We start from the raw sequence: 22,645 nt of genomic DNA, 5'->3' as shown, positions 1-22,645 counted from the left end.
TTTTCATCCATCAGCTAAATATGATAGGCAGGAGGGTGGTTTCCAGGAAATTAAATTTCTGGTATTTTAAACCACTTTTTTAATGAGGTAAATATTTACATTTACTGAGATACCTTGATTGTGCTTTTAAACATAATATGTCATAAACATAATAAAACTGTTGGTGATGAAGATAAGGTTTTTGTTTTTGTTTTGGGGGGAGAGGTAATTAGGTTTATTTATTTTTTAATAGAGGTACTGGGGATTGAACCCAGGACCTCATGCATGCTAGGCAGGCAGTCTACCACTGAGCTATACCCTCTCACCAAGGATAAGATTTTTGATGTTTTCTAGTTGTGTAGAATATATACTTGACATATATAGTTAAGACAGGTATAGTCTTCCTGTATATTTTTAAATTTTGTGTATATTTATAGATCTCCTTGGTCAGGAAGCATCATGGTATTTTGGTTGCTTTTTTTATACGCTCTTCAGTGTATTTTCAGTCATGAATTTTTGTAGGCATTTTGTTGTTTAAAAACCAAATCTTGCTTTATCTGTGCTCCACCTGTCTGGGAAAATAGCCAGTTTTATTGAACAGTCAATTTTTAAATATCAAACATAGGCAGTTTTATCCTATTTACAGTGTCGTTATACTTTTGTATAATAGTTTGAATATTCTACAGAATTGTGTGGAGGGCATTCATAGCTCTCTGAACGTGTCTGTGTTCTGGTTTCAGTCAGATGGTTGGAGTGGAGTACATCCTTTTACATGCCCAAGAGCCCATTCTTTTTATCATTCGAAAGCAACAGCGGCAGTCCCCTACTCAAGGTAAAATATGTGAACTTCAGGCATTAGTTTCTTCTTAAAATACCATAATTTATTTCCTTCCTGAGCTGTATGTTCTTATTTTTTTGGATTGGGTTCTGTTTTAGGGATCTGTAGTAATCCCTGTGTAAGTTTCTTATGCTTTCCCTTCTGCAAGGACCACACCAAGTGCACCCTCCCTCCAGCAGTGAAATGCAGCCTCACATGCATAATATATCTGTTCAGGGAAGACCATTTTAGGCTCTGAGTCCAGAATTTTTATTGAGAGCTAATGATGTAGACATCTTCTGCCTGCCAAAATTCTGGACTCTCAGAGGGCAATCAGGTTTAATCCATGGTAGATGCAGTTGCACCGGAGTCATAAAAGATCAATTGAAAATCCTCGTTGACACATTCAACCAGAAGACTTACTTGGGTTATATTACTGAACAAAAACTTGTTTTTGAAATTATACTGAAGAGTATAGAATTCAGATCTGATTCTGAATCAAAGAGCTAGTCAGCTGCTCCAGAGATGACCAGCTACATCTCCTAAATTAGGTATTCTTATCAAGACATTTGAGAACAACCTTCACCCTGAGTATTGATTCCAGAGAATGACTTGCTAATGAAGTTGTGGTTCCAGAGTCAAGAATCCAAATTTAGTTTCAAAATCAAAGATCTAGAGTCCCTGCGCAGAGAAAAAGAGAACCTTAGAACAAAGGCAAGGCCAGGGGCAAGGTTTGCATAATGAAAGGGTTCTGGGTACAGAAGCCACACAAGGTGAACTAGGCTCACTAACAGGTCTTTTATTCCTTAGGACCTCACACTGGGCACAGAGGCAAGTTCAGTGCCTCTGATATCTTCATCCAGGCCCTAAATCTGTCTTACTCTAAGGCCTTATTCCCCAAAGTGTGGCTGACTGACAGCAGCACTGGATCACTTAGGAACTTGTTAGGAATACAGTATCCCTACTGAGTAAGAATCTGATTTTAACAAGATACTCAGATGATTCAGATGCACGTTAAAGTTTGAGAAGTACTGCTCATAGGGCAAAAGCTGGCACACTTTTTCTGTGAAGGTTCAGAAACTCAATATTTTAGGCTTTGTGGGCCTCCTGGTCTCGGAGACAACTACTCAGCTAGCGCCATAGCAGCCTTAGATAATAACATGAATGAATGGATGTGGCTGTTTTCCTATATGATTTTGTTTACAAAAGCAGAAATTGCCAAACCCTACATTAAGCTTTTATATGGGTCAAATTTTAATTGTTCTTTTTATGGAGTTATGTTTAGCAGTTTTTGCATGCCGTATTCATAATTTTTTCTCCACTGTTTAGTTATCCCACTGGCTGATTACTATATCATTGCTGGAGTGATCTATCAGGCACCAGACTTGGGATCAGTTATAAATTCTAGAGTGGTAAGTGTCTTTACATTCTTTAAACATGAAGGAAAACTTTTAATTGAACTACTTGGTTTCCAAGAATTAAGCAGGAACTCCTCTCCTTTGTGTAAGTTGATGTAAAGTGTTGACTATTAGAATGTCTTGAGTATTGGTTACTGTGGGCCAGCTCTGTGTTCAAAGTATATACCACAGCCCCAGCTAAACAGTGATTCAGGTTCTGAAAAACAGAAAAATTACTGTCTTTGAATATGTGATATTTTTTGTTTACTTTGGAAATTTTGGTCATATGAGAAATTCAGAATTTGTTTCTTTTTATAAGCTTACTGCAGTACATGGCATTCAGTCAGCTTTTGATGAAGCTATGTCATATTGTCGATATCATCCTTCCAAAGGGTATTGGTGGCACTTCAAAGATCATGAAGAGCAAGGTAGGTAGGACACCCAGACCCTCCTAAAACATTTTTTGTTACTCTGAGAATGAAGGTGTTTTCTTTTGGAAAATGGCTATTGATGATTTCTAGATGTGTTTTACTTCTCGATGGATAAACTTCATAGGATGGTGACATTGTCAGAGCTATGATTCATATAACTAGATACGGTAATAGTAGCTTAGTACTATTAATAGTACTATTAATAGCCATAGAAACATACAAATTTTAATCTCTTTAGTAAGTGATAATCTTTGACAAGTTGATTCAAAGTTTTTAAATATTTCAAATATATAGGGGAAATCAGTGATGAGGAATAAGTAATGGTGATATTTCCTGCTTACCTAACTATTGAGTCATCTTGCAATCCAGAACCCAAATCTCCCGAAGCTTCCAGGTCGGGGAGATGCTCTTAAGGCCCCGTCTCCAGATGACCAGTCTGTTTTCTGATCTTTCCATGTTAATGCCTATCGTGATGCCAGGTCCTCTAGTTTTCATTGTTGCTAATCCACTACTTGTTCTGCACCATATTTTACCAACAGAAGTACTTCTAGAAATGTGTCTATAGCAGTATACCTATATTCTGCATTTCTTTCTAGAGAAATAGCAACTTAGAATGAATTGCTATGGAAAGGTAACCTTTAAATAAAATTGAGACCTGTGGAATGAATGGTCTTTGAGATACAGTTATATTTATTCTTTATGGTAGGTGCTGGTGACAACATTTGACTTAGGAATGTTTGCATCGGTTGAATAAACATCTCCTAAGAGATCTTTGCCCCTACCCTAATAAAGTGTTTGAAGTAAAACTTAACTGGAACCCTTCCTTCAGTGACGATTCACCAGTATACTCCCCTCCCAGGGAAAATTTCACACATGATAAACTTCAGAATTTCTCTTGCAAGTTCTTTTCTTTATTATCTTCAAGATCTTCTGTTGTTTGATTTGTCCTTTTTCAGTGAATTATAGTCTTCATAATTGAGTATGGTAACTTGAGTTTGTGAAAGTTGCATTTTCCATTTGTACCTATTAGGTTTGTGGGAAAAGATTGTTTAATACATTTAAAATATGCACAAGATAATGTCAAACCAGTAACCTAGATTGTAGCTTAGGTAATTATGGGAAAACTTTAGCCTTAAAATTCTTTTGTTTACCCATGTTTACATGGTAAAACTGAAATGTCTTTAAAAGATATATCAGCTTTTTAGAAGTTAGAATTTTAACTCCATTTCAGAGGAGTTAAAACACTTTTGTGTATGTGCTATGTTTAACATGTTCAGGGGATTATTTTTGGAATAGCAAGCATTAAAAATAATGAAGTTAGAATATATTCATGGCAGAAAAAGATTGTAGAATATAAGGCACCAAACTACTTAGGCAGTGTTTTGATTTGGACTTCATATTTTAATAGATAAAGTCAAACCTAAAGTCAAAAGGAAAGAAGAACCAAGCTCTATTTTCCAGAGACAACGTGTGGATGCTTTACTCCTAGACCTTCGACAAAAATTTCCACCCAAATTTGTGCAGGTAATGAGAATACATGTGGCTAATTTTGATTTGACACTTTTCCCTGGCACATTTATTTTTAATTGAGAACTGTTTCAGATGTGACCTAAAAGTATTGATTTTCGTCATTAGTTAAAAAATGATCTCTGAATCAACGGGAAGTTTTTCAGAGACTTAATGGAAGAAGTGGGCAAAGGGAATGGAATTAGTACTGTTTTGTGCTCCTAAGTTTAATTCCTCATTGAATCTTTACGAACTATGAGGAATGCATATAGATAATTCTCATTCAAAAGGTTGCTGAAAAGTGTTGTAAATGGTAACAAAACTAGAATTTGAAATGCATGCTGTTTTTACTCTATGTACTGCCTTCCAGCCTGATATAGTGCATATTTAAGTCCTTAAATGATAAACTAGTTAAAACTTTTGTAACAAAAAGAACACTTGATGTGGAGGGTTTGGCATGATAGATGGAGGAGGCAGGCATAATAAAAAAATATTCTTATATCATACTGGTGTCTAAGTTATATGAATTTTACTGTTATTTTGGGTATTCCAACAGCAATAGTAAATGCATCTACTAAATTCTATTAAATGAGCTTTTGATTGAAGTAGGTGTGAGATGGAGTATGTGGGAATGCTGTTCTTGTGGTTAGTCTCAGTTCTTGTTTACCTTTATAGGGCTGTGTACACACAAGGTCATAGATACTGTTTTTCTTGTGGGGATTTTATTTAAGAGATTTTAAAGGATACTTTTAGATTAAATAAGATTTTTCACACCATGAGGTGATGTACTGTTGGAATGGTGATGTGGCAGTGAAGGGAGCAGAGGCCACAGCTGGAAATTAGGACAGAAGAGCCAGTTTAGAGAAATCTCATGAATTACACTTGGAAGATGAAACAGTGTCTGTTGAATAAATAAATAAATGAATAATAGCTGTGTGTAGGGTGATAAGTAGCCACTACACAGTATAAGGGGTTAGGGTGGTTGACCATTCATTCAGTGAGGACATAGTATATACTAGGGAGGTTGGGAACAGAACAGTTAGACCTGCATAGTACAGTAACCACTAGGCACATGTGACTGTTATGCATTTGAAACATAGCTAGTCCATACTGAGTTGTGATATGTGTGAAATACATACTGGGTTTAAAGACTTAGTACAAAAAAAAGTAAAATATCTCATTAATAACTTTAAACGTTAATTATGTGTCAAAATGATAGTATTTTAGATACATTTGGTTAAAAATAATAAAACTCATCTATTTCTTTCTGAAAATGTAACTACTGGAAAATTTAAAATTATATATATAGCTTGCATTTGTGGCTCACATTATATTTTGGATAGTTCAGATCTAGAAAATGGGAATGGAACATGTAATACCAGAAACATGAAAGATTATTAATGACCATATACTCAGAAACCAAGAAAATCCCTTAGTTTTTCTTCTTTTTCTAGAATCCTGATGTGTAAAGTTAGATTGTTTGAGATCCTTCCTCCTTTTTAATATAGGAATTTATTGCTATAAACGCCCCTCTTAGTACTTATTTTGCTGCATCCCATAAATCTTGGTATCTTGTGTTTTCATTTTCATTTCTCTCCACAAAATTTCTGATTTCCCTTTTGATTTCTTCTTCGGCCCGTTGGTTGTTCAGGAGTGTGCTGTTTAATTTCCACATATAAGTTAGCAGAAGCAGAGAAATTACAAAGATCAGAGTAAAAATAAATGAAATAGAGACAAAAAACAACAGAAAAAAACCAATGAAACTAAGAGTTGATGTTTTGAAAAGATAAACAAAATTGACAAACTTTTAGCTAGACTAACAAAGAAAAAGAGAGAAGACTCAAATAAGTACAATTAGAAATGAAAGAGGAGACATTACAACTGATGCCACAGAGCTAAAATGATCATAAGAAACTACTGTAAACAATTTATATGCCACAAATTGGATAATCTATAAGAAGTTCCTAGGAACATACAACCTACCAAGACTGAATCATGAAGAAACAGAAAATCTGAACAGACCAATAATGAGGAAGGATATTGAATCAGTAATCACAAACCTCCCATCAAAGAAAAGTCCAGGAACAGATGACTTCACAGGTGAATTCTACCAAACATTTAAGGAGAATTAATACCAGTCCTTCTCAAAATCTTCCAAAAAACTGAAGAGGAGGGAACACTTCCAAATTCATTTTATGAGGCCAACATTACTTTGATATCAAAGACAAGGACTCTACAAGACAAGAAAACTATAGTCCAATATCTCTAATGAATATAGATGTAAAAATCCCCAGTGAAATACTGGCAAATTGAATATAATAACCCATTAAGAGGATCATACATCATGATAAAGTGGAATTTATCCCTGGAATGCAGAGATGGTTCAACATACTAAAATCAATTTGTATGATACACTGCATTATCAGGATGAAGGATAAAAATTACATGATCATTTCAGTAGATGCAGAAAAAAAGCATTTGGGAAAAGTCAACATCCTTTTATGATAAAAACACACAACAAACTAGGTATAAAAGGAATGTACCTCAACATAATAAGAGCAATCTATAACCCTACAGCTGTCATCGTATTCAGTGGTGAAGGACAAAGCTTTTTCTTTAAGATCAGGTACAAGACAAGGATACCCACTCTCCATACTTCTATTCACCATAGTACTGGAAGGCAAGAAGAAGAAAGAAAAGGCATCCAAATGGGAAAAGAAGTAAAATTGTCTGTTTGCAGATGATATGATCTTATACATAGCAAAGCTTAAAGACTCCGTTAAAAAACTGTTAGAACTAATGCACAAATACAGTAAAGTTGTAGGATACAAAATCGACACTCAGAAATTGGTTGCCTTTCTATATACTAACAACAAACTGTCAGTAAAGGATATCAAGAAATATCCCACTTATAATAGCATCAAAAAATACTTGGGATAAACGTTTTGTTTTCAGCTTTATTGAGATATAATTGGTGTATAACATTGTGTAAGTTTAAGGTGTATAACCTGTTGGTTTGATACACTTATATATGGCAAAATGATTACCACCATAGCATTAGCTGACACCTCCATTGTGTCTAATAATTGCTATTTATTTTTTATGGTGAGATCATTTAAGATTTACTCTCTTAGCAACTCTAAAATATATAATACAGTATTATTAACTGTAATCACCATGCTGTACATTAGATTTCCAGAATTTGCTTCATCTAATAACTGAAAGTATACCCTTTGACTAGCATCTCCCTGTTCCCCCACCCCCTGCCACTGTTAAGTACCACTCCATTCTCTGTATGAGTTTGAATGTTTTAGATTCTGCATAAGTGATGTGATATATAGTATTTTCCTTTCTCTGTCTAACTTATTTCACTTAGCATAATGCCCTCAAGTTTCATCCACTTTCCCACAAATGACAGGATTTCCTTCTTTCTCATGGCTAAATAGTATTACTGTATGTATGTATATCACATGTCTCACACACACACACACAGACACACACACCCCCACACCCTTTATCCATTCTTCTGTTGACAGATACATAGGTTGTTTCCATATCTTGGCTATTGTGAATAATGTTACAGTGAACATGGGAATGTAGGTATCTGTTTGAGACTCTGTTTTCATTTCCTTTAAATATATACTCAGAAGTGGGATTGCTGGATCATATGATATTTCTGTTTTTAATTTATTGAGGAAACTCCATACTCTTTTCCATAGTGGCTGCACCAAGTTATATTGCTACCAACAGTGCACAAGTGTTCCCTTATTTCATTTTCCTTGCCAACATTTGTTATTTATTGTCTTTTTGATAGTAACCAATAATAACAGGTATGAGGTGATACCTCATTGTGGTTTTGATTTACATTCCCCTGATGATTAATGATGTTGAGCACCTTTTCATGTACCTGTTGGCCATTGACTGTCTTTAGGGAAATATGTATTCAGATCCTCTGTCCATTTTTTAACTGAATTTTTGGTTTTTTGTTGTTGTAGAGTTGTATGAGTTCTTTATATATTATGGATATTAACTTATCAGATATGTGATTTGCAAGTATTTTCATCCATTTGTTTGATGATTTTCTTTGCATGCAGAAGCTTTTTGGTTTGACATAGTCCTACGTGTTTATTTTTGCTTTTGGTGCATTTGATTTTGGTGTCAAACCCCAAAAATCATCACCAAGATTGATGTCAAGGAGCTTACTGCCTGTGTTTTCTTCTAGGAGTTTTATGGTTTCAGGTCTTACATTCAAACCTTTAATCTATTTTGAGTTAATTTTTGTGTATGGTATAGGATAGTCCAGTTTCATTCTTCTACAGGTGGCTTTTCAGTTCTCTCAACACCGTTTATTGAAGAGGCTCTCCTTTCTCCATTGTATATTCTTGGCCCTTTATTATAAACTAATTGATCATATATGTATGGGTTTATTTCTGGGCTCTCTATTCTTTTCCATTGCTCTATGTCTGTTTTTATGCCAATACCACACTGTTTTTGTTACTGTGGCTTTGTAATATAGTTTGAAATCTGAGCTCTCTGTATTCCCACATTTATTGAATCATTATTCACAATAGCCAAGGTATGAAAACAGCCCTAATATCCATCAACAGATGAATGGGTAAAGAACTGGTGTATATATAAATAGTTGAATATTATTCAGCCTTAAACAAGAAGGAAATTGTACCATTTGTGGTATCATGGATGAGCCTGGAAGATACTGTGGTGATTGAGGTAAGTCAGTCACAAAAGGATGAATACTGTGTGATTCCACTTATATGAGGTATCTAAATATCAAATTTATAGATGGAGAAAATATTATAGTGGATGCCTGAGGATGGAGGAAGAGGGGAAATAAGGAGTTGTTCAATGGATATAAAGTTACAGTTACATAAGGTGAATAAATTCTGGAGATCTGCTATATGGCATACTGCCTATAGTTAACAATGTGGTGCTGTGCACTTAAACTTGATAAGAGGGTAGATTTCATGTTGAGTGTTTTTAGCACACACACACACACACACACACACACAAACCCAGACTAAAGGAACAAAAGGAATCTTTTGGAGGTGGTGGATATATTTATTACCTTGATTGTGGTGGTGGTATCATGGGTGTATGTATATGCCCAGGCTCATCAAATTATATATATAAAATACGTGTGGTTTTTTGAATATCAGTTATACTTCAGTATACCTGTAAAAAAGGAAGAAAAAAAACACAGAAAATACTCTGAAGTTTTATTACTTCTATTTGCTGTATAAAGGCAAGAGTAGTGAAACATGAGGCTTAAAAGTTGGATTAAGGTCAGATTGAGGATTTTCTGTGTTCCACAAAGGAGTTTGTGATTAATTCTATAGTCCAGTGTTTATTCACTATTTTAAACCCATAACCTGATACCTCTCCCATAAACATAGTAGGTCTCCAGCTGCATTAAATGTTTTTTGAAGTATTAAAGCAATAGCTGTCATCACTAAAGACAAACCAAAGCAGTGGTAATTTTTGTATATTCTTTATCAAATACACTCTCTTGAAGTAAACTGAGATATACAGATATCCTCTGCCTCATCTTTTAGACCCTCATCACTGACTAGCTGAGGATCAGTCATCGATGATGGTGGTAGAGACCTATTAAATTTTTAAAAATAGTTGCAAGGAAATAATGTAGTTGTGTATTTTAGGAAGATAACCATTGACAGTGTAGAGGTTGCTTAGGGAAATGCGACATTTGGAATCAAGGAAGTTAGACTGTGGAAAGCCTGAATTAATTCTGTGGCCATAGAGAGGAGACGGATTGAAGAGATGTTTCAGATTTAGGATTGCCTAAATTTGGTGGTTGGACTTGGAGAGATGGCCATTAAAGATGATTCTTAAGCTTCAGGCCTAGAATTAGAATCCTTGGTGTTGATTGTTAGCCAAAATTCAGAAAACAGGAAAAGAAACAGATTTTGGTTTATTTGAACTATATTTATAGTTGTTGGGAGCTCTATTTTCATTGGCCCACTTCTAGTACAGTCGGTAGCTTACTGCTGTGTTTGGGTTCTTTGGTACTCCAGCTGAATGACTCTTCTTGTCTGGCTAGGGGTCCTACCTTAAATTCCATATCCTATCCTATCCTGGTGAAATAGGTTGGACAGTTAGAAAGCTCAAAGACTTTCTTGAATCTTAAGAAAACAAAGAAAACTTTCCTTTGTAGAAAGTTATGGAAATTTAAAAACACATATGAAAGTAGAGGGAATAATAAATGAAACACCCATAAACCTATTATTCTACTTCTACAGGTGTCAAGCATGGCCAATCTTAACTCTTCTTCACCCATTTCTTCCCAGTTATTTTAAGCAGGTTGCAGACTTCATATCATTTCAGTGAGTTTTTTGCATTTTTCTTGTGAAGGCTTAGCCATAGTCATACTTAAGTTGTCATTTTCCAGAACCTCACCTTTTTTTTAACTATCCAGGGGCCAAAAGCCAGTGTGCAAAGAGAGAGTATGTCCAACTCTATGTAAGAAGGAGAAGGAAGGCTTTCCTTGGAATTGTTAATAATCTCTTTGTTACTCCTGCCCACAACATTTCTCCTTAGATATAGAGAAGAAAATAGATTCTTGGTCTCCCTGAAGTCTCCTATGAACTCTCGTTTACCCACTGTGTCTTCCCAGAACCGTTTGTCACTCAGGACTTAACTCCTACTTATCCTCTGTATCTAACAGTTGAGCCTCTGGATCCTAGGAACGTTGCCTCTTTAGAAGGGTGCTCACGAGAATATTGGAGAAGTCCTGCATTTTTCCTCGAAGCTCCTTTTTCCATATTTTAATTTTTGTTACTAGTGAAAGTTACACTAAAACTGATGTGATGGGAATTCATGTCCACAGAACCTTTTTGATGAATGTCTTTTCAGTGCTGTTTTCAGAAGCTGCTAGAACGCCATAGGCTATTACTTCAGTTAAGTTTATTCCAAGGTTACCTGATAAATCTTGTGAGAAAGGCACCTCTGTTCTATTTTCCCGTCTCAAACCACTTCCTACTAGTTTGATAGCATTCACTAGAAAGGATTAGACAGTGTGCTGTGCATTAGGTAGCTAATGATATTATTTCAATATCTGGATATAGTCCAGTTTCCAGTATAGTTCAAATAATTCAGTGCTAGCAGTATAAGAATATCCCTCTCAGTTTCTCGCTTCCTTAATTTTACACTATGTATTTCCTCTCCTATTTTAAAGAAAAATTATTTGTTCCCTCAGATTACTTTAGACATGTTTAAGTCCTGATACGTTCATAAGATATTTGATAATGTGGCTGTGTTGGAGGTTCCCATGACCACCCCCGTGTTTGGAGATTTGCTTGAAGGACTCACAGGATTTATCACAGTGACATAATAAGAATATAAGCCAAATACAAGGAAAAAAGACGTTAGTGGAGTGTGGCGGAATCCATCTGTGGGCTTCCTTATGCCCTCTTCTTCCTATGAAGAGTCATACAGGGAGCTGAGTTTTGGTCTTATTAAGTGTAGTGGCTCCCAGAACTTGCAGGAGTTTGCTAGTAGGCAGTTGGCAGCATGAATCTGGAACGTGTGATATCAGAGAATGTTATACTCTTTAGTCATAGGAATAGATAAGAAAGCTTAGGGAGAGCGTGTATATTCAGAAAGAGATTCAGAAAACAAATGGAGGCATTTATAAACTTTATAAAAAATAAAGAAAATACTTTTCTTTTGAGATGACAGGAAAGTATAGAGAGGTAGTTTCTATGTGTATATGTATGTATGTAAAGGTTTAATAAGTTTGAAGGTAGATAATTGGGAGAGAACTTAGGGAGTTGACATCCCTTTTTCTTTTTTTTTTTAAACATAGGTGGTAGAATCACTGACCGAGGGTGAAGGGTAGATTGTGAGCCTTGAGGAAGAAGGAGGGGAGGTGGAGGAGGAAAGTGTTTTAAAGTACTTAACTTGGGCAAAAAAGGGAGATGATAGGGCCCAATCAAGTAAAATAATTGCTGTGCAGAATGAAGGATCTGACCTTTTCCTGACTCCTGCTGCCCCCATCGTTTTTGCCTGCAGTTTGATTTCTAATAGCACACTCATCAGAAGCCTTATATTCATAGAAAAATACCTCTTTTTCTTTACTTTACTTCCCATACCTGCCAACTTTAAAAGTCAGAAAGTTCACGCAGATTGCATTCTACTGACTTATAGCTCATACCCCCTACGCAGATAAGCCTCTGGAGTCTTGAAAGGCTCCATTACTCCCTCGTTGGATTCTGCTTAGCTACTTTTAGTAAAGCATTGTAGCCTTGGTGCAGGCTTTGTAGATGTTCGAGGGTTGGCTTTTTGTCTGTTTTGTTTTGTTTTTTATGTTTCACTCTTCTGTTCTAGTTTTAGATTTGTGTCTTTTCTGTAACTTGGGAATAAGAAGTAGGAAAAGCTAAATTTACTCCTTATGGTACATGGATAGTAGTTCCTCTTCATGAAGTCATTTATAATCTAATTTGTAGGAAGGTGTAATTTAAATGAAAATTATGAAGTCAAGAAGAAGAAAGTTTTGCTAACCTGCCCTGTTTTCTCCCCCCCCCCACCTTTTTTTTAAATTATAGCAAAAGTCTGGAGAAAAGCCTGTCCCAGGTATGGTTCATCTAATAATTCTTACTGAACTTGAAATAAGATCAGAAAGTCTGTTTAACTCAGTAACTATAACATTTGAGATGAATTAGGATCATTTTGCCCTTTTAGACTCTCTAATGGTAGTTTGTTACTCCTGACCTTTGAGGTCTGCTGAATTGCCAAAAGATAGTGCTTTTATGGTAGTGATATTAGTATTTTAAAAATGAATTGAAATGGGATGAACAGGTATTGATGATGTGTGGAGAAGCCAGGGTGATTTGAGGTTGTCAAAAGTGAACAAAGTTCTTTTGTTTCCTCATTGAAAATAGGTATTGCACTATCCATTGAACTGGGATAGAATAATAAAGTATCTTCTGTGAAATGTCTTGTTTAAATGTCATGTGTTTTTGTCTAGTATCACGATTTGCTCATACTAAGTTTTTGGTTGGTAAATCAGGTCTTGTACATCTGCCTGATGAAACAGCTAAATTGAGAACTTGAGATAAGCAGTTCTAAGTGAATTTGAAAGAGTCTGAACCATTCAAATTAACCATTATCTAAATTGGTCTCATCCTTCCACCCCTCCAAAAAATACCTGTTTTTGATGTCTAGTGGATCAGACAAAGAAAGAGGCAGAACCTCTACCAGAAACTGTAAAATCTGAAGAGAAGGAGACCACAAAGAATGTCCAACAGACAGTGGGCACTAAAGGCCCCCCTGAAAAACGAATGAGACTTCAGTGAGTATTGGACAAGAAAGAAACTTGCAAGAATCCTCTTGTCCACATTTTACCTCATTACTGTGACGGGCTCTTGAACTTTAAAATTCTTTGTCACAATCATTTGTATAGAATGTGCTTGTTCTTTAAGAATGGATATGGAGCCTCATGCTTTCAGTCTGGATATTTTTAATGTATCTTTTGTAACCTTTTCCCTATTGGATTTGAGCGGCTTCCTCACTCATATGTTTACTGCTGTATATGTTTAAAAGCAAAATAAAGGTATTTGTATAAATTACTTTGTCTTGACTTTTTACCCCCTTATTTTTCTGTCTGAAATATTTCCGGGTGCATTTTGTAAACAAAGGGTTCATGTTAAGGTAGTAACTAAGCTTATTTTCTTTTATTAGTTGCATATTCCTCAGTATTAACAATAGTAAAGTTACTGACAATTTGAAAGATAAAGAAAAAAAAAGCCTCACTTACCAATACCACCGCCCTACAAATACCATAACAACATTGTGAATTTTCTTTTTCTGTGAGTAGACGTCTTTAAAACATAGTTTGTAATTCTTCTGTTCATATAATTTTACTTTATCATATTGTATCTGTTGTATGCACTGTTCCATGGTTACTTAGTTTTTATAGACTATTTATATTCTATTGACCCAGTAGTTCCTTTGAGTAATTTATACCTGTTCCCTTCAGCCCTCCCTGTATTATACGTGAGTTAATCCCACTCGCATTATTTAAATACGGCCGTGGGGATGACGTTTGTGCACGATGCCTCTTCAGTGCTTAGTGTAGAGTCCCAGCAGCAGAATCGCTAGGCTCTGTGTTGGTTTTTTTTTGCTCTTAGTCCATGTTGCCAAGTTGTTTTTCTCAAAAGTTTTGGGCCTGTTACTATTCTGGGAGCAAAATATGAAAATACCAAGTTCCCTAGAATCTCGCTAACACTGAGTATTGTCATTTACCTTTGTAGTGCTAATTAAGTAGCAGAAAGATGGTGCTTCATTATTATTTTTATTATTATTATATAATTTAATTATTTTTTATTTTGTGGGGGGAGGTAATTAGGTTTATTTATTTTTAGAGGAGGTACTGGGGATTGAACCCAGGACCTCATGCATGCTATGCATGTGCTCTATCACTTGAGCTATGCCCTCCCCCCCGGTGCCTCATTATTTTAAGTGGTTGAATAATTCCTCATCTTTGATTTTTGCTTTTATGAAATGTCTGATTTTCTGTATTATATGAGATTTTTAGTTTTTTATTTTGGCATAATTTCAGGCTTACAGAGAAGTCAGAATAGTACAAAGAATTCCTCCATATAAACCTTTCATGCAAATTCCCCATGTGGTAACATTTTCCATATTTTGTTCTTTAATCTCTGTCTCTCTCCTTCTTGCTGTCAGTTGCTGTCCCTGCCCCCATGTGTGTATATATATAATACACACATCTTTTATTTTGAATTGAGAGTCAGTTGCAGTCATGATGCCCATTTCCCCTAAGAACTTTAGTGTGCATTTCCTTAAATCAAGGACATTCTCTTACATAGCCTGGTACAATTATCAAAATTAAACTGATATGATACCATTAGCTAATCTGTAGGTCTTACTCAGATCTTGCTCATGGTTCCAAGAATGTCATTTACAGCAAAATAATATCCTGAATTATACATTGGACTTTGTTGTCCTCTCTTTAGTCTGCTTTAATCTGGAACAGTTCTTTAATCTTCCTTTTTATCGTGAATTGATATTTAAAGAGTTTAGGCCAGTTATTTTGCTGAATGTCTCTTAGTTTAGGTTTGATATACTTTCATGATTAAATTCACCTCATGCACTTTGATCAGGAATACTGTGGGAAAGATGCTTCTGGAGGCACGTGCCATCAGTTTGTCCCGTTTAAGGTTATGTAACTTTAATCACCTGGTTAAAATAGTGTTTTTCAGGTTATTCCTCTGTAAAGTTAGTATTTTTCTTTTTTGTAATTTATAGGTACCTTGGTCAGGGGGTAGTTTGAGGCTCTGAATATCCTGTTATCTTTTAACATTTTTTATTGATTCATAATCATTTTACAGTGTTGTGTCAAATTCCAGTGTTCAGCACAATTTTTCAGTCATTCATGGACATATACACACTCATTGTCACATTTTTTTCTCTGTGATTTATCATAACATTTTGTGTATATTTCCCTGTGCTATACAGTGTAATCTTGTTTATCTGTTCTACAATTTTGAAATCCCAGTCTATCCCTTCCCACCCTCTACCCCGCCCCCCACCCCGGTAACCACAAGTCTGTATTCTCTGTCCATGAGTCTATTTCTGTCCTGTATTTATGCTTTGTTTTTGTTTTTTAGATTCCACATATGAGCGATCTCATATGGTATTTTTCTTTCTCTTTCTGGCTTACTTCACTTAGAATGACATTCTCTAGGAGCATCCATGTTGCTGCAAATGGCATTATGTTGTCGGTTTTTATGGCTGAGTAGTATTCCATTGTATAAATATACCACATCTTCTTTATCCAGTCACCTGTTGATGGACATTTAGGTTGTTTCCATGTTTTGGCTATTGTAAATAGTGCTGCTATGAACATTGGGGTGCAGGTGTCGTCCTGAAGTAGATTTCCTTCTGGGTACAAGCCCAGGAGTGGGATTCCTGGGTCATATGGTAAGTCTATTCCTAGTCTTTTGAGGAATCTCCACACTGTTTGTTTCTTCTATGTTTATTAGTTGGCTTTCTGCTATAAAGAAGAGCTTTCCTTTTCTCCCTACTTATTTATTTATATCATTATAGACTCCTATTCTTATTTTATTAAACAAGTTATATTTCTTACTGTGATTATTTATATTGATGCTTAAATTGTCCTAGATCGGGCCACGGGAGCCATTTCAGTGTCCTTTTGACATGACCCTGTCATTCATTGAGGATTTTCTTTATGTTTTAGCACAGAAAGATATCCCAGGTTCATCCCAGCCCTGGAGTCCGCCATTCTCTAAGGATCTCTAGCTCCTTTTGGTGGAGAATGTGTTTGGAGATCAAGATCTGTGTGCTAGGTGTGCTCATTTGCTACTGGGGTGTCATGCCTTCTAGACTCTTTCATCTGATAGAGTTAAGAAATAGATATATATGGAATGGGAGAGGGTATAGCTCAGTGGTAGAGCACATGCTTAGCATGGACAAGGTCCTGGGTTCAATCCCCAGTACCTCCATTAAAAAATACATAAGTAAGCAAATAAACCTAATTATGTCTTACCCCTAAAAACAAAGATATATACATACATGTATGTGTGAGTGAATACACATATGTCTACAAACATAGCTATCTGTCTATTCTGTATATATTAAAAGCCTTTAATTCACACTGATAACACCAATTCCAGTTTATCATCACAGGGTTCACTCTGTTCTCTTCCACATTGATGAGAATTCTGATTCTTGTTATCTACAATGTTTGTCCTTATTTGCTTAATCCTAGAATAACAAAAAGTCGTTTCAGAATTCCTAACCAATACCTCTGCAAAAAAGAAACCTAATTAGAATTCAGTGTTTACTTAGAGTTCTTTTTGTCTTTAGCTTGAGGATATATAGTTCAGAAACTGTGCTTACAAATTACTTGGGTTAATTTTTTTTTTTTTTTTTACTTTTCAGTGTGGTTTCATAACTCATTTACTAGATACTGTGGTTTATTTGGTTCTGTTTTGAATTTGGTTTTAGTTTTTCCCTTCATTAAATTATTGATTTCTTTTAGTTTTGTTATTGTTGTATTGTTTTGGGGAGTGAGAGATGTTAACATGGTTCTAAGTGTCAGACTGTCCCAAAGAGATTCTAAGTATCACAGCCCTTCCTCATTTCTTCTGTCTTTTCTACCTTATTCCTACCTACCCCTCCAAAAGTAACCAACCTAATTAGTCTCTAGTTTACCTTGACTGTGTTTCTGTTGCAGAAATGAATAGATATTTTCTTTTTTCCCTTTCTTACACAAAAGGCAACATACCATATAAAGTTTTGCATTTTGCTTATTTTCCACTTATTTAAGCATGAACTTTGACGTAAAGATATTAACTCTAATATTTTTTCAACTATTTTTTGTTCTAGCAAAGCTGCTTTTTCTTTCAACTACATTTTTGTAAAATATCACTTACAGAAAAGTACACAAAATAATAGTACAATTCATTGTACTTGCGTAACTTACCACGCAGGTAAAGAAATTGAACATTGCTGATACCCAAGAAGTTCCTTTATGCCCCCTCCTAGTTACAGTACTTGTCCTGATTAGAGGTCATACTCATCTTCAATTTTATGGTAATCACTTGTTTTCTTCACATTTTCACCATGTAACCATGCATCCCTAAATAAATGTTTAGTTTTGCTTGCCTGTTTTTTATTTTTAATGTGAATAGATTCAGTATGTGTATTTCAGGTATGACTTCTTTTGTTTAGTATTATGTTTGTGACATCAAGGTTGTTTCATGTTATAATTTTTTAATTTTCATTTCCGTATAGTATTTAATTACATACATATATTACAACTTAAAAAATCCATTCTAATGGTGGTGGACATTTGGATTGTTTGTAGTTTTGGGCTGTTGTGAAAAATTGCTTTTATGAATATTCTTTTTGGTATATATTATAAGCTGAATTGTGTCATCACACCCACCCCACCCCACCCCCCAACAAGATATGTTGAAGTCTTGACTCCCAGGACCTCAGAATGTGATGTTATTTGGAAATAAGATTATTGCAGATGTAATTAGTTAAGATGAGTTCATACCAGAGTAGGCTGAGACCTTAATCCAATGTGACTGGTGTCATTATAAAAAGAATGCCATGTGAAGAGACAAAGGGAGGCGCATCTGAAGATAGAGGATTGGAGTGTTGCATCAACAAGCCCAGAAACACCAAAGATTGCCACCAAAGCAGGTTTTAGAGGGAGCATGGCCCTGCACATACCCTGAGTTTGGACTTCTAGCCTTCAGAACTTTGAGACAATAAATTTGTTGTTTTATTTACCAGAGTGGTTGTATCAGTTTATACTCCCACAAGCAGTGTGTGAGCTCCTATGGTCCACACCTTTGTTGACCCTTGATACTGTCAATTAAAGAAAATTTTAGTCATTCTGATGGGTGTACAGTGCTATCTTATTGAGGCTGAAATTTGTATTTCCTGGTGGTTTGATGATGTTAAGCGTCCTTTCCTATGATTGTTGGCTATTTGAATAGCCATTTTTATGAAGTGTGTCTTTTGTACATTTTTCTATTTTTTTCATCTATGTTTATCTTACAGAGCCAGAAGAGTTTGTATGTTTGGATAGGAGTCCTTTGTAGGTTGCATGTATTGTTTACATGTATTTTCTCCACTCTGGCTTGCCTTTTTTACCCTTTTATGGTGACCTGAAAATGATTAGCACTTCTTAATTGTAATGTAGTTCAGTTTGTCAATCTTTTTTATTGTTAATGCTTTTTTGTGTCGTCTCTGAGGTTTTTCTCTATATTGAGGTTACAAAGATGTTCTGTGTCATTACCTACAAGCTTCATTTTACACTTCACATTCAGCAGTATAGTCCATTTGTCTGGGATTGACCTATAATCAATTTGGGAAGGACTGAGAGTTTAGGAATATTGAGTATTCAGAACCACAAACATGTTGTATTTTTCCATTTATTTAGGTTTTCTTTAATTTCTGAGTAAAGTTATGATTTTTCAGAGTACAGGTCTTGTACGTGTTTTGTTAAATTTATCCCTAAGCATAACATGCTTTTTTTGACGCTACTGTAAAAGGTTTTTTTAAAATTTTAATTTCCTTTTTTTTTTGTCTCTAGCATATAGACATATAGTTGCTTTTTGAGTAGTTGGCCTTGTATTCTGTTCTTTACTGAATTCAGTAATTAGTTCTGGTAGCTTTTTTGAACATTGCTTAGGATTTCCTACATACATGATCATGTCATCTGGAAATTAAAAGTTTCATTTTCCATCTGTATACCTTTAAACAAACTGTGGTAAAATATAAATAACATAAAATTTACCATTTTAAGGATTTAAAAATATACATTCAGTGGCATTAACTACATTCACATTGTTGTGCATCTATTACTACTATCCGCCTTCTGAAACTCTGCTCATTAAACACTAACTCCCTTTTTCCCCTTCCCCCTCCCCCTGGCAATCACCTTTCTACTTTATGTCACAGTGAATTTGGCTGCTCTCGGCATCTCATACAAATGGAGTTAGACAATATTTGTGTGTGTGTGTGTGACTTATTTCGCTTATCATAAAGTCTTCAGGATTTATCTGTATTCTAGCATGTATCAGAATTTCTTTTTTAAGGTTAAATATTCTGTTGTATATATATATATACGTATACATACAACAGAATGTTTAGTTTATTCATTGGTCAGTTGACATTTGAATTGCTTCCACATTTTGGCTCCATTGATTCCAAATAATGCTGCTGTGAACATTGATGTACAGATATCTGGCAGGGCATGTGGGCAGGGGTGCAGAGCCTCCCTTCCGTTTTTGGGTGCACCACTTTCTGAATCTCCACATGTTCACCAACCCAGAAGGTCTCAGAGCCCTGTGCTCTTGGGGTTTTTATGGAGGCTTCATTACACAGACACAATTGATTAAACTATTGGCTATTGGTGATTGAATTCAATCTTCAGCCCCTTTCACTCCCAGGAGGTGGTTGGGGTGGGATGGGGTTGAAAGTTCCAACCCTCTAATCACAAGGTTGGTGTGACCAGCTCCCATCTTTAGGTGATCTAGGAGCTTTCCAAAATCACCTCATTAACATCACAAAAGACACATTTATGGTTCTCTCTCAGAAAATTCCAAGCATTTTAGGAGTTCTGTGCCAGGAAGAAGACCAATTATATATTATTATAAATCACATCATACCTAACAATTAGTGATGCTGACCATTGTTTCATGTATTTATTGGCCATTTATATATCTTTTTTTTAACAAAATATTTTAGTAAAAGTCATAAAATTAATGCATAAACTTTGTGTATAGTCTTTGAAGAAATATCTATTCAAGTTGTTGGCAAAGTTTTAATTTTTTTAACTAAGGTATAGTCAATTTACAATATTATATAAGTTTCAGATGTACAACACAGTGATGCACAATTTTTAAAGATTACACTCCATTTATAATTTTTATAAAATATTAGCTATATCCCCTTTGCTGTATAATACATCCTTGTAACTTATTTATTTTGTACATAGCAGTTAGTACCTTTTAATAGCCTTCTCCAGTCTTGTTCCTCCCCTGTTTCTCCCCACTGGTGATCACTAGTTTGTTCTCTATATCTTTTTTGTTACATTCACTTCTGATTTTTTTGTTTTAGATTTCACATATAAGTGCTAACGTACAGTGTTTGTCTTTCTCTGTCTTATTTCACTGAGTACCCTCCAGGTCCATCCATGTTGTTGTAAATGGCAACATTTCATTCTTATGCTTGAGCAGTATTCCACTGTGTATATATAACACATTGTCTTTATCCATTCATCTACTGGTGGACACTTAGATTGCTTCCATATCTTGGCAATTGTAAATAATGCTGTGAACATTGACATATATCTATCTTTTTGAATTGGGGTTTTTGTTTTCTTTGGATGTATACTGGGGAGTGGAATTGCTGAATCATGTGGTAGTTCTATTTTTAGTTTTTAGAGGAACCTCCATAATGTTTTCCACAGTGGTTGCACCAATTTACATTCCCACCAATGGTGTATGAGGGTTCCCTTTTTTCCACATCCTCACTAGCATTTGTTATTTGTGATCTTTTTGATGATAACCATTCTGATAGGTGTGAGGTAATATCTCATTGTGGTCTTGACTTGCATTAGTATGATGATTAGCGATATTGAGCATCTTTTCATGTGCCTGTAGGCCATCTGTATGTCTTCTCTGAAAAAAAATGTCCATTTAGGTCTCTGCCCATTTTTTTAATTGGGTTCTTTGTTTTGTTGATACTGAGTTGTATGAGCTGTTTATATATGTTGGATATTAACACCTTGTCAGTCAAATCATTTGCAAATATTTCTCCCATTCAATAGAATGTCTTTTTGTTTTGTTGATGGTTTCATTTGCTGTGCAGAAGCCTTAAAGTTTAATTAGGTCCCATTTGTTTATTTTTGCTTTTAATTGTTTTGCCTTAGAAGACAGATCCAGCAATCTGATTTATGTCAAAGAGTGTTCTGCATATTTTTTGTAAGAGTTTTATGGTTTCTGGTCTTACATTTAGGGCTTTAATCCATTTTGAGTTTATTTTTGTATATGGTGTGAGAAAATGTTCTAATTTCATTCTTTCACATGCAGCTCTACAGTTTTCCCAGCACCACTTATTGAAGAGACTGTCTTTTCTCTCTTGTATATTCTTCCTTTCTTTGTCATTGATTAATTGACTATAAGAGCATGGGTTTATTTCTCTATTCTGTTCAATTGATTTGTCTCTTTCTGTTCCAGTATCATTACTCTTTTGGGGGTTTTCGACACAGTTGTACTTGATTTGTTTAACATCTAAGTCCTGTATTAGACTTAAACTTCCAGGAGCAGTGTCAGACTTGATCACTGCTATATCCTTAGCATATTTCACAGTGCCCAACATCAGTAAGTATTTGTTGAATGAAAGGATGAATGCATGAATACTCATGTCCATGTGTGCTATGACTAGCACATTTTAGGATGACTTAGAAAACTCCACCCTAAAAATCTTGGCCTGATTCATACTTTGGAACTTGAGCAACACCAAAGCAAAAGTCTGGGTTCTTGCCCTTGGCTTTTGCATATGGGCAACAGGAAAGGGTGCAGAGGGCAACCTCACGATTCTTAAAATGTGTCTTTACATATGCTGCCTTTAATGTCTGCATCAGCCTTATAAATTACATAGTGGTGCTGCAATCAAGGAAGTAAAAATCTGTAGAGGTTAAAAGTGTGGAGGTATTATTGCTACTAAGTGGCAGAACTTGCATTCTCCAATTTTAAAGTCTGTTTACTGTCTTCTATGCCATGCAGATTTTTAACTCTTACTCTTAGTTTAATGATTAAGAACGCAGCCCAAGTGGGCACCTGGCCCACACCACTTCCACGATGCCGTCTTTTGGAGAGCCCTGGTGCAGCTATGTATCAGTGGTGCTAGGAAGGTGGGTGATGGAGACGAGTCTGAAAATCCTTTTCCGAGCTAAATCCTCTTCCGAGGTGGAA

At 35.4% G+C, this 22,645-nt stretch overlaps 2 protein-coding genes across 8 annotated transcripts in view; one reads left to right on the top strand and one right to left on the bottom strand.

Annotated features, from left to right (window-relative positions):
- Positions 1-22,645, top strand: part of MED6 (mediator complex subunit 6) — a 64,350-nt gene that overhangs the window by 5,790 nt on the left and 35,915 nt on the right. Inside the window, exons 3-8 of one of the 2 annotated variants that reach the window (XM_072963320.1) lie at positions 720-811; positions 2,126-2,208; positions 2,513-2,621; positions 4,033-4,148; positions 12,710-12,737; positions 13,329-13,732. In XM_072963320.1, coding sequence (XP_072819421.1) covers positions 720-811; positions 2,126-2,208; positions 2,513-2,621; positions 4,033-4,148; positions 12,710-12,737; positions 13,329-13,459 — 559 coding nt within the window. In that variant the 3' untranslated portion in view covers positions 13,460-13,732. Of the gene's footprint in view, positions 1-719; positions 812-2,125; positions 2,209-2,512; positions 2,622-4,032; positions 4,149-12,709; positions 12,738-13,328; positions 13,733-22,645 lie in introns of those variants that run through there. The other variant, XM_072963321.1, reaches the window with a different exon arrangement.
- The window catches only part of LOC102531629 (disintegrin and metalloproteinase domain-containing protein 21), an 86,455-nt gene continuing 67,103 nt past the window's right edge, over positions 3,294-22,645 (bottom strand). For 5 of the 6 annotated variants that reach the window (XR_012073721.1, XR_012073719.1, XR_012073720.1 and 2 more), the window contains 2 exons: positions 9,214-9,320; positions 3,294-3,647 (listed from right to left, as the gene is read on the bottom strand). The gene's annotated coding sequence lies outside the window, so the exon portion shown is untranslated. Of the gene's footprint in view, positions 3,648-9,213; positions 9,321-13,311; positions 13,396-22,645 lie in introns of those variants that run through there. The other variant, XR_012073725.1, reaches the window with a different exon arrangement.

This window comes from Vicugna pacos, chromosome 6, assembly GCF_048564905.1.
Source record: "Vicugna pacos chromosome 6, VicPac4, whole genome shotgun sequence".
NCBI lineage: Eukaryota > Metazoa > Chordata > Mammalia > Artiodactyla > Camelidae > Vicugna > Vicugna pacos.
Note: the sequence above shows the minus strand (reverse complement) of the source record. Positions and strands in the feature narration are given on the sequence as shown.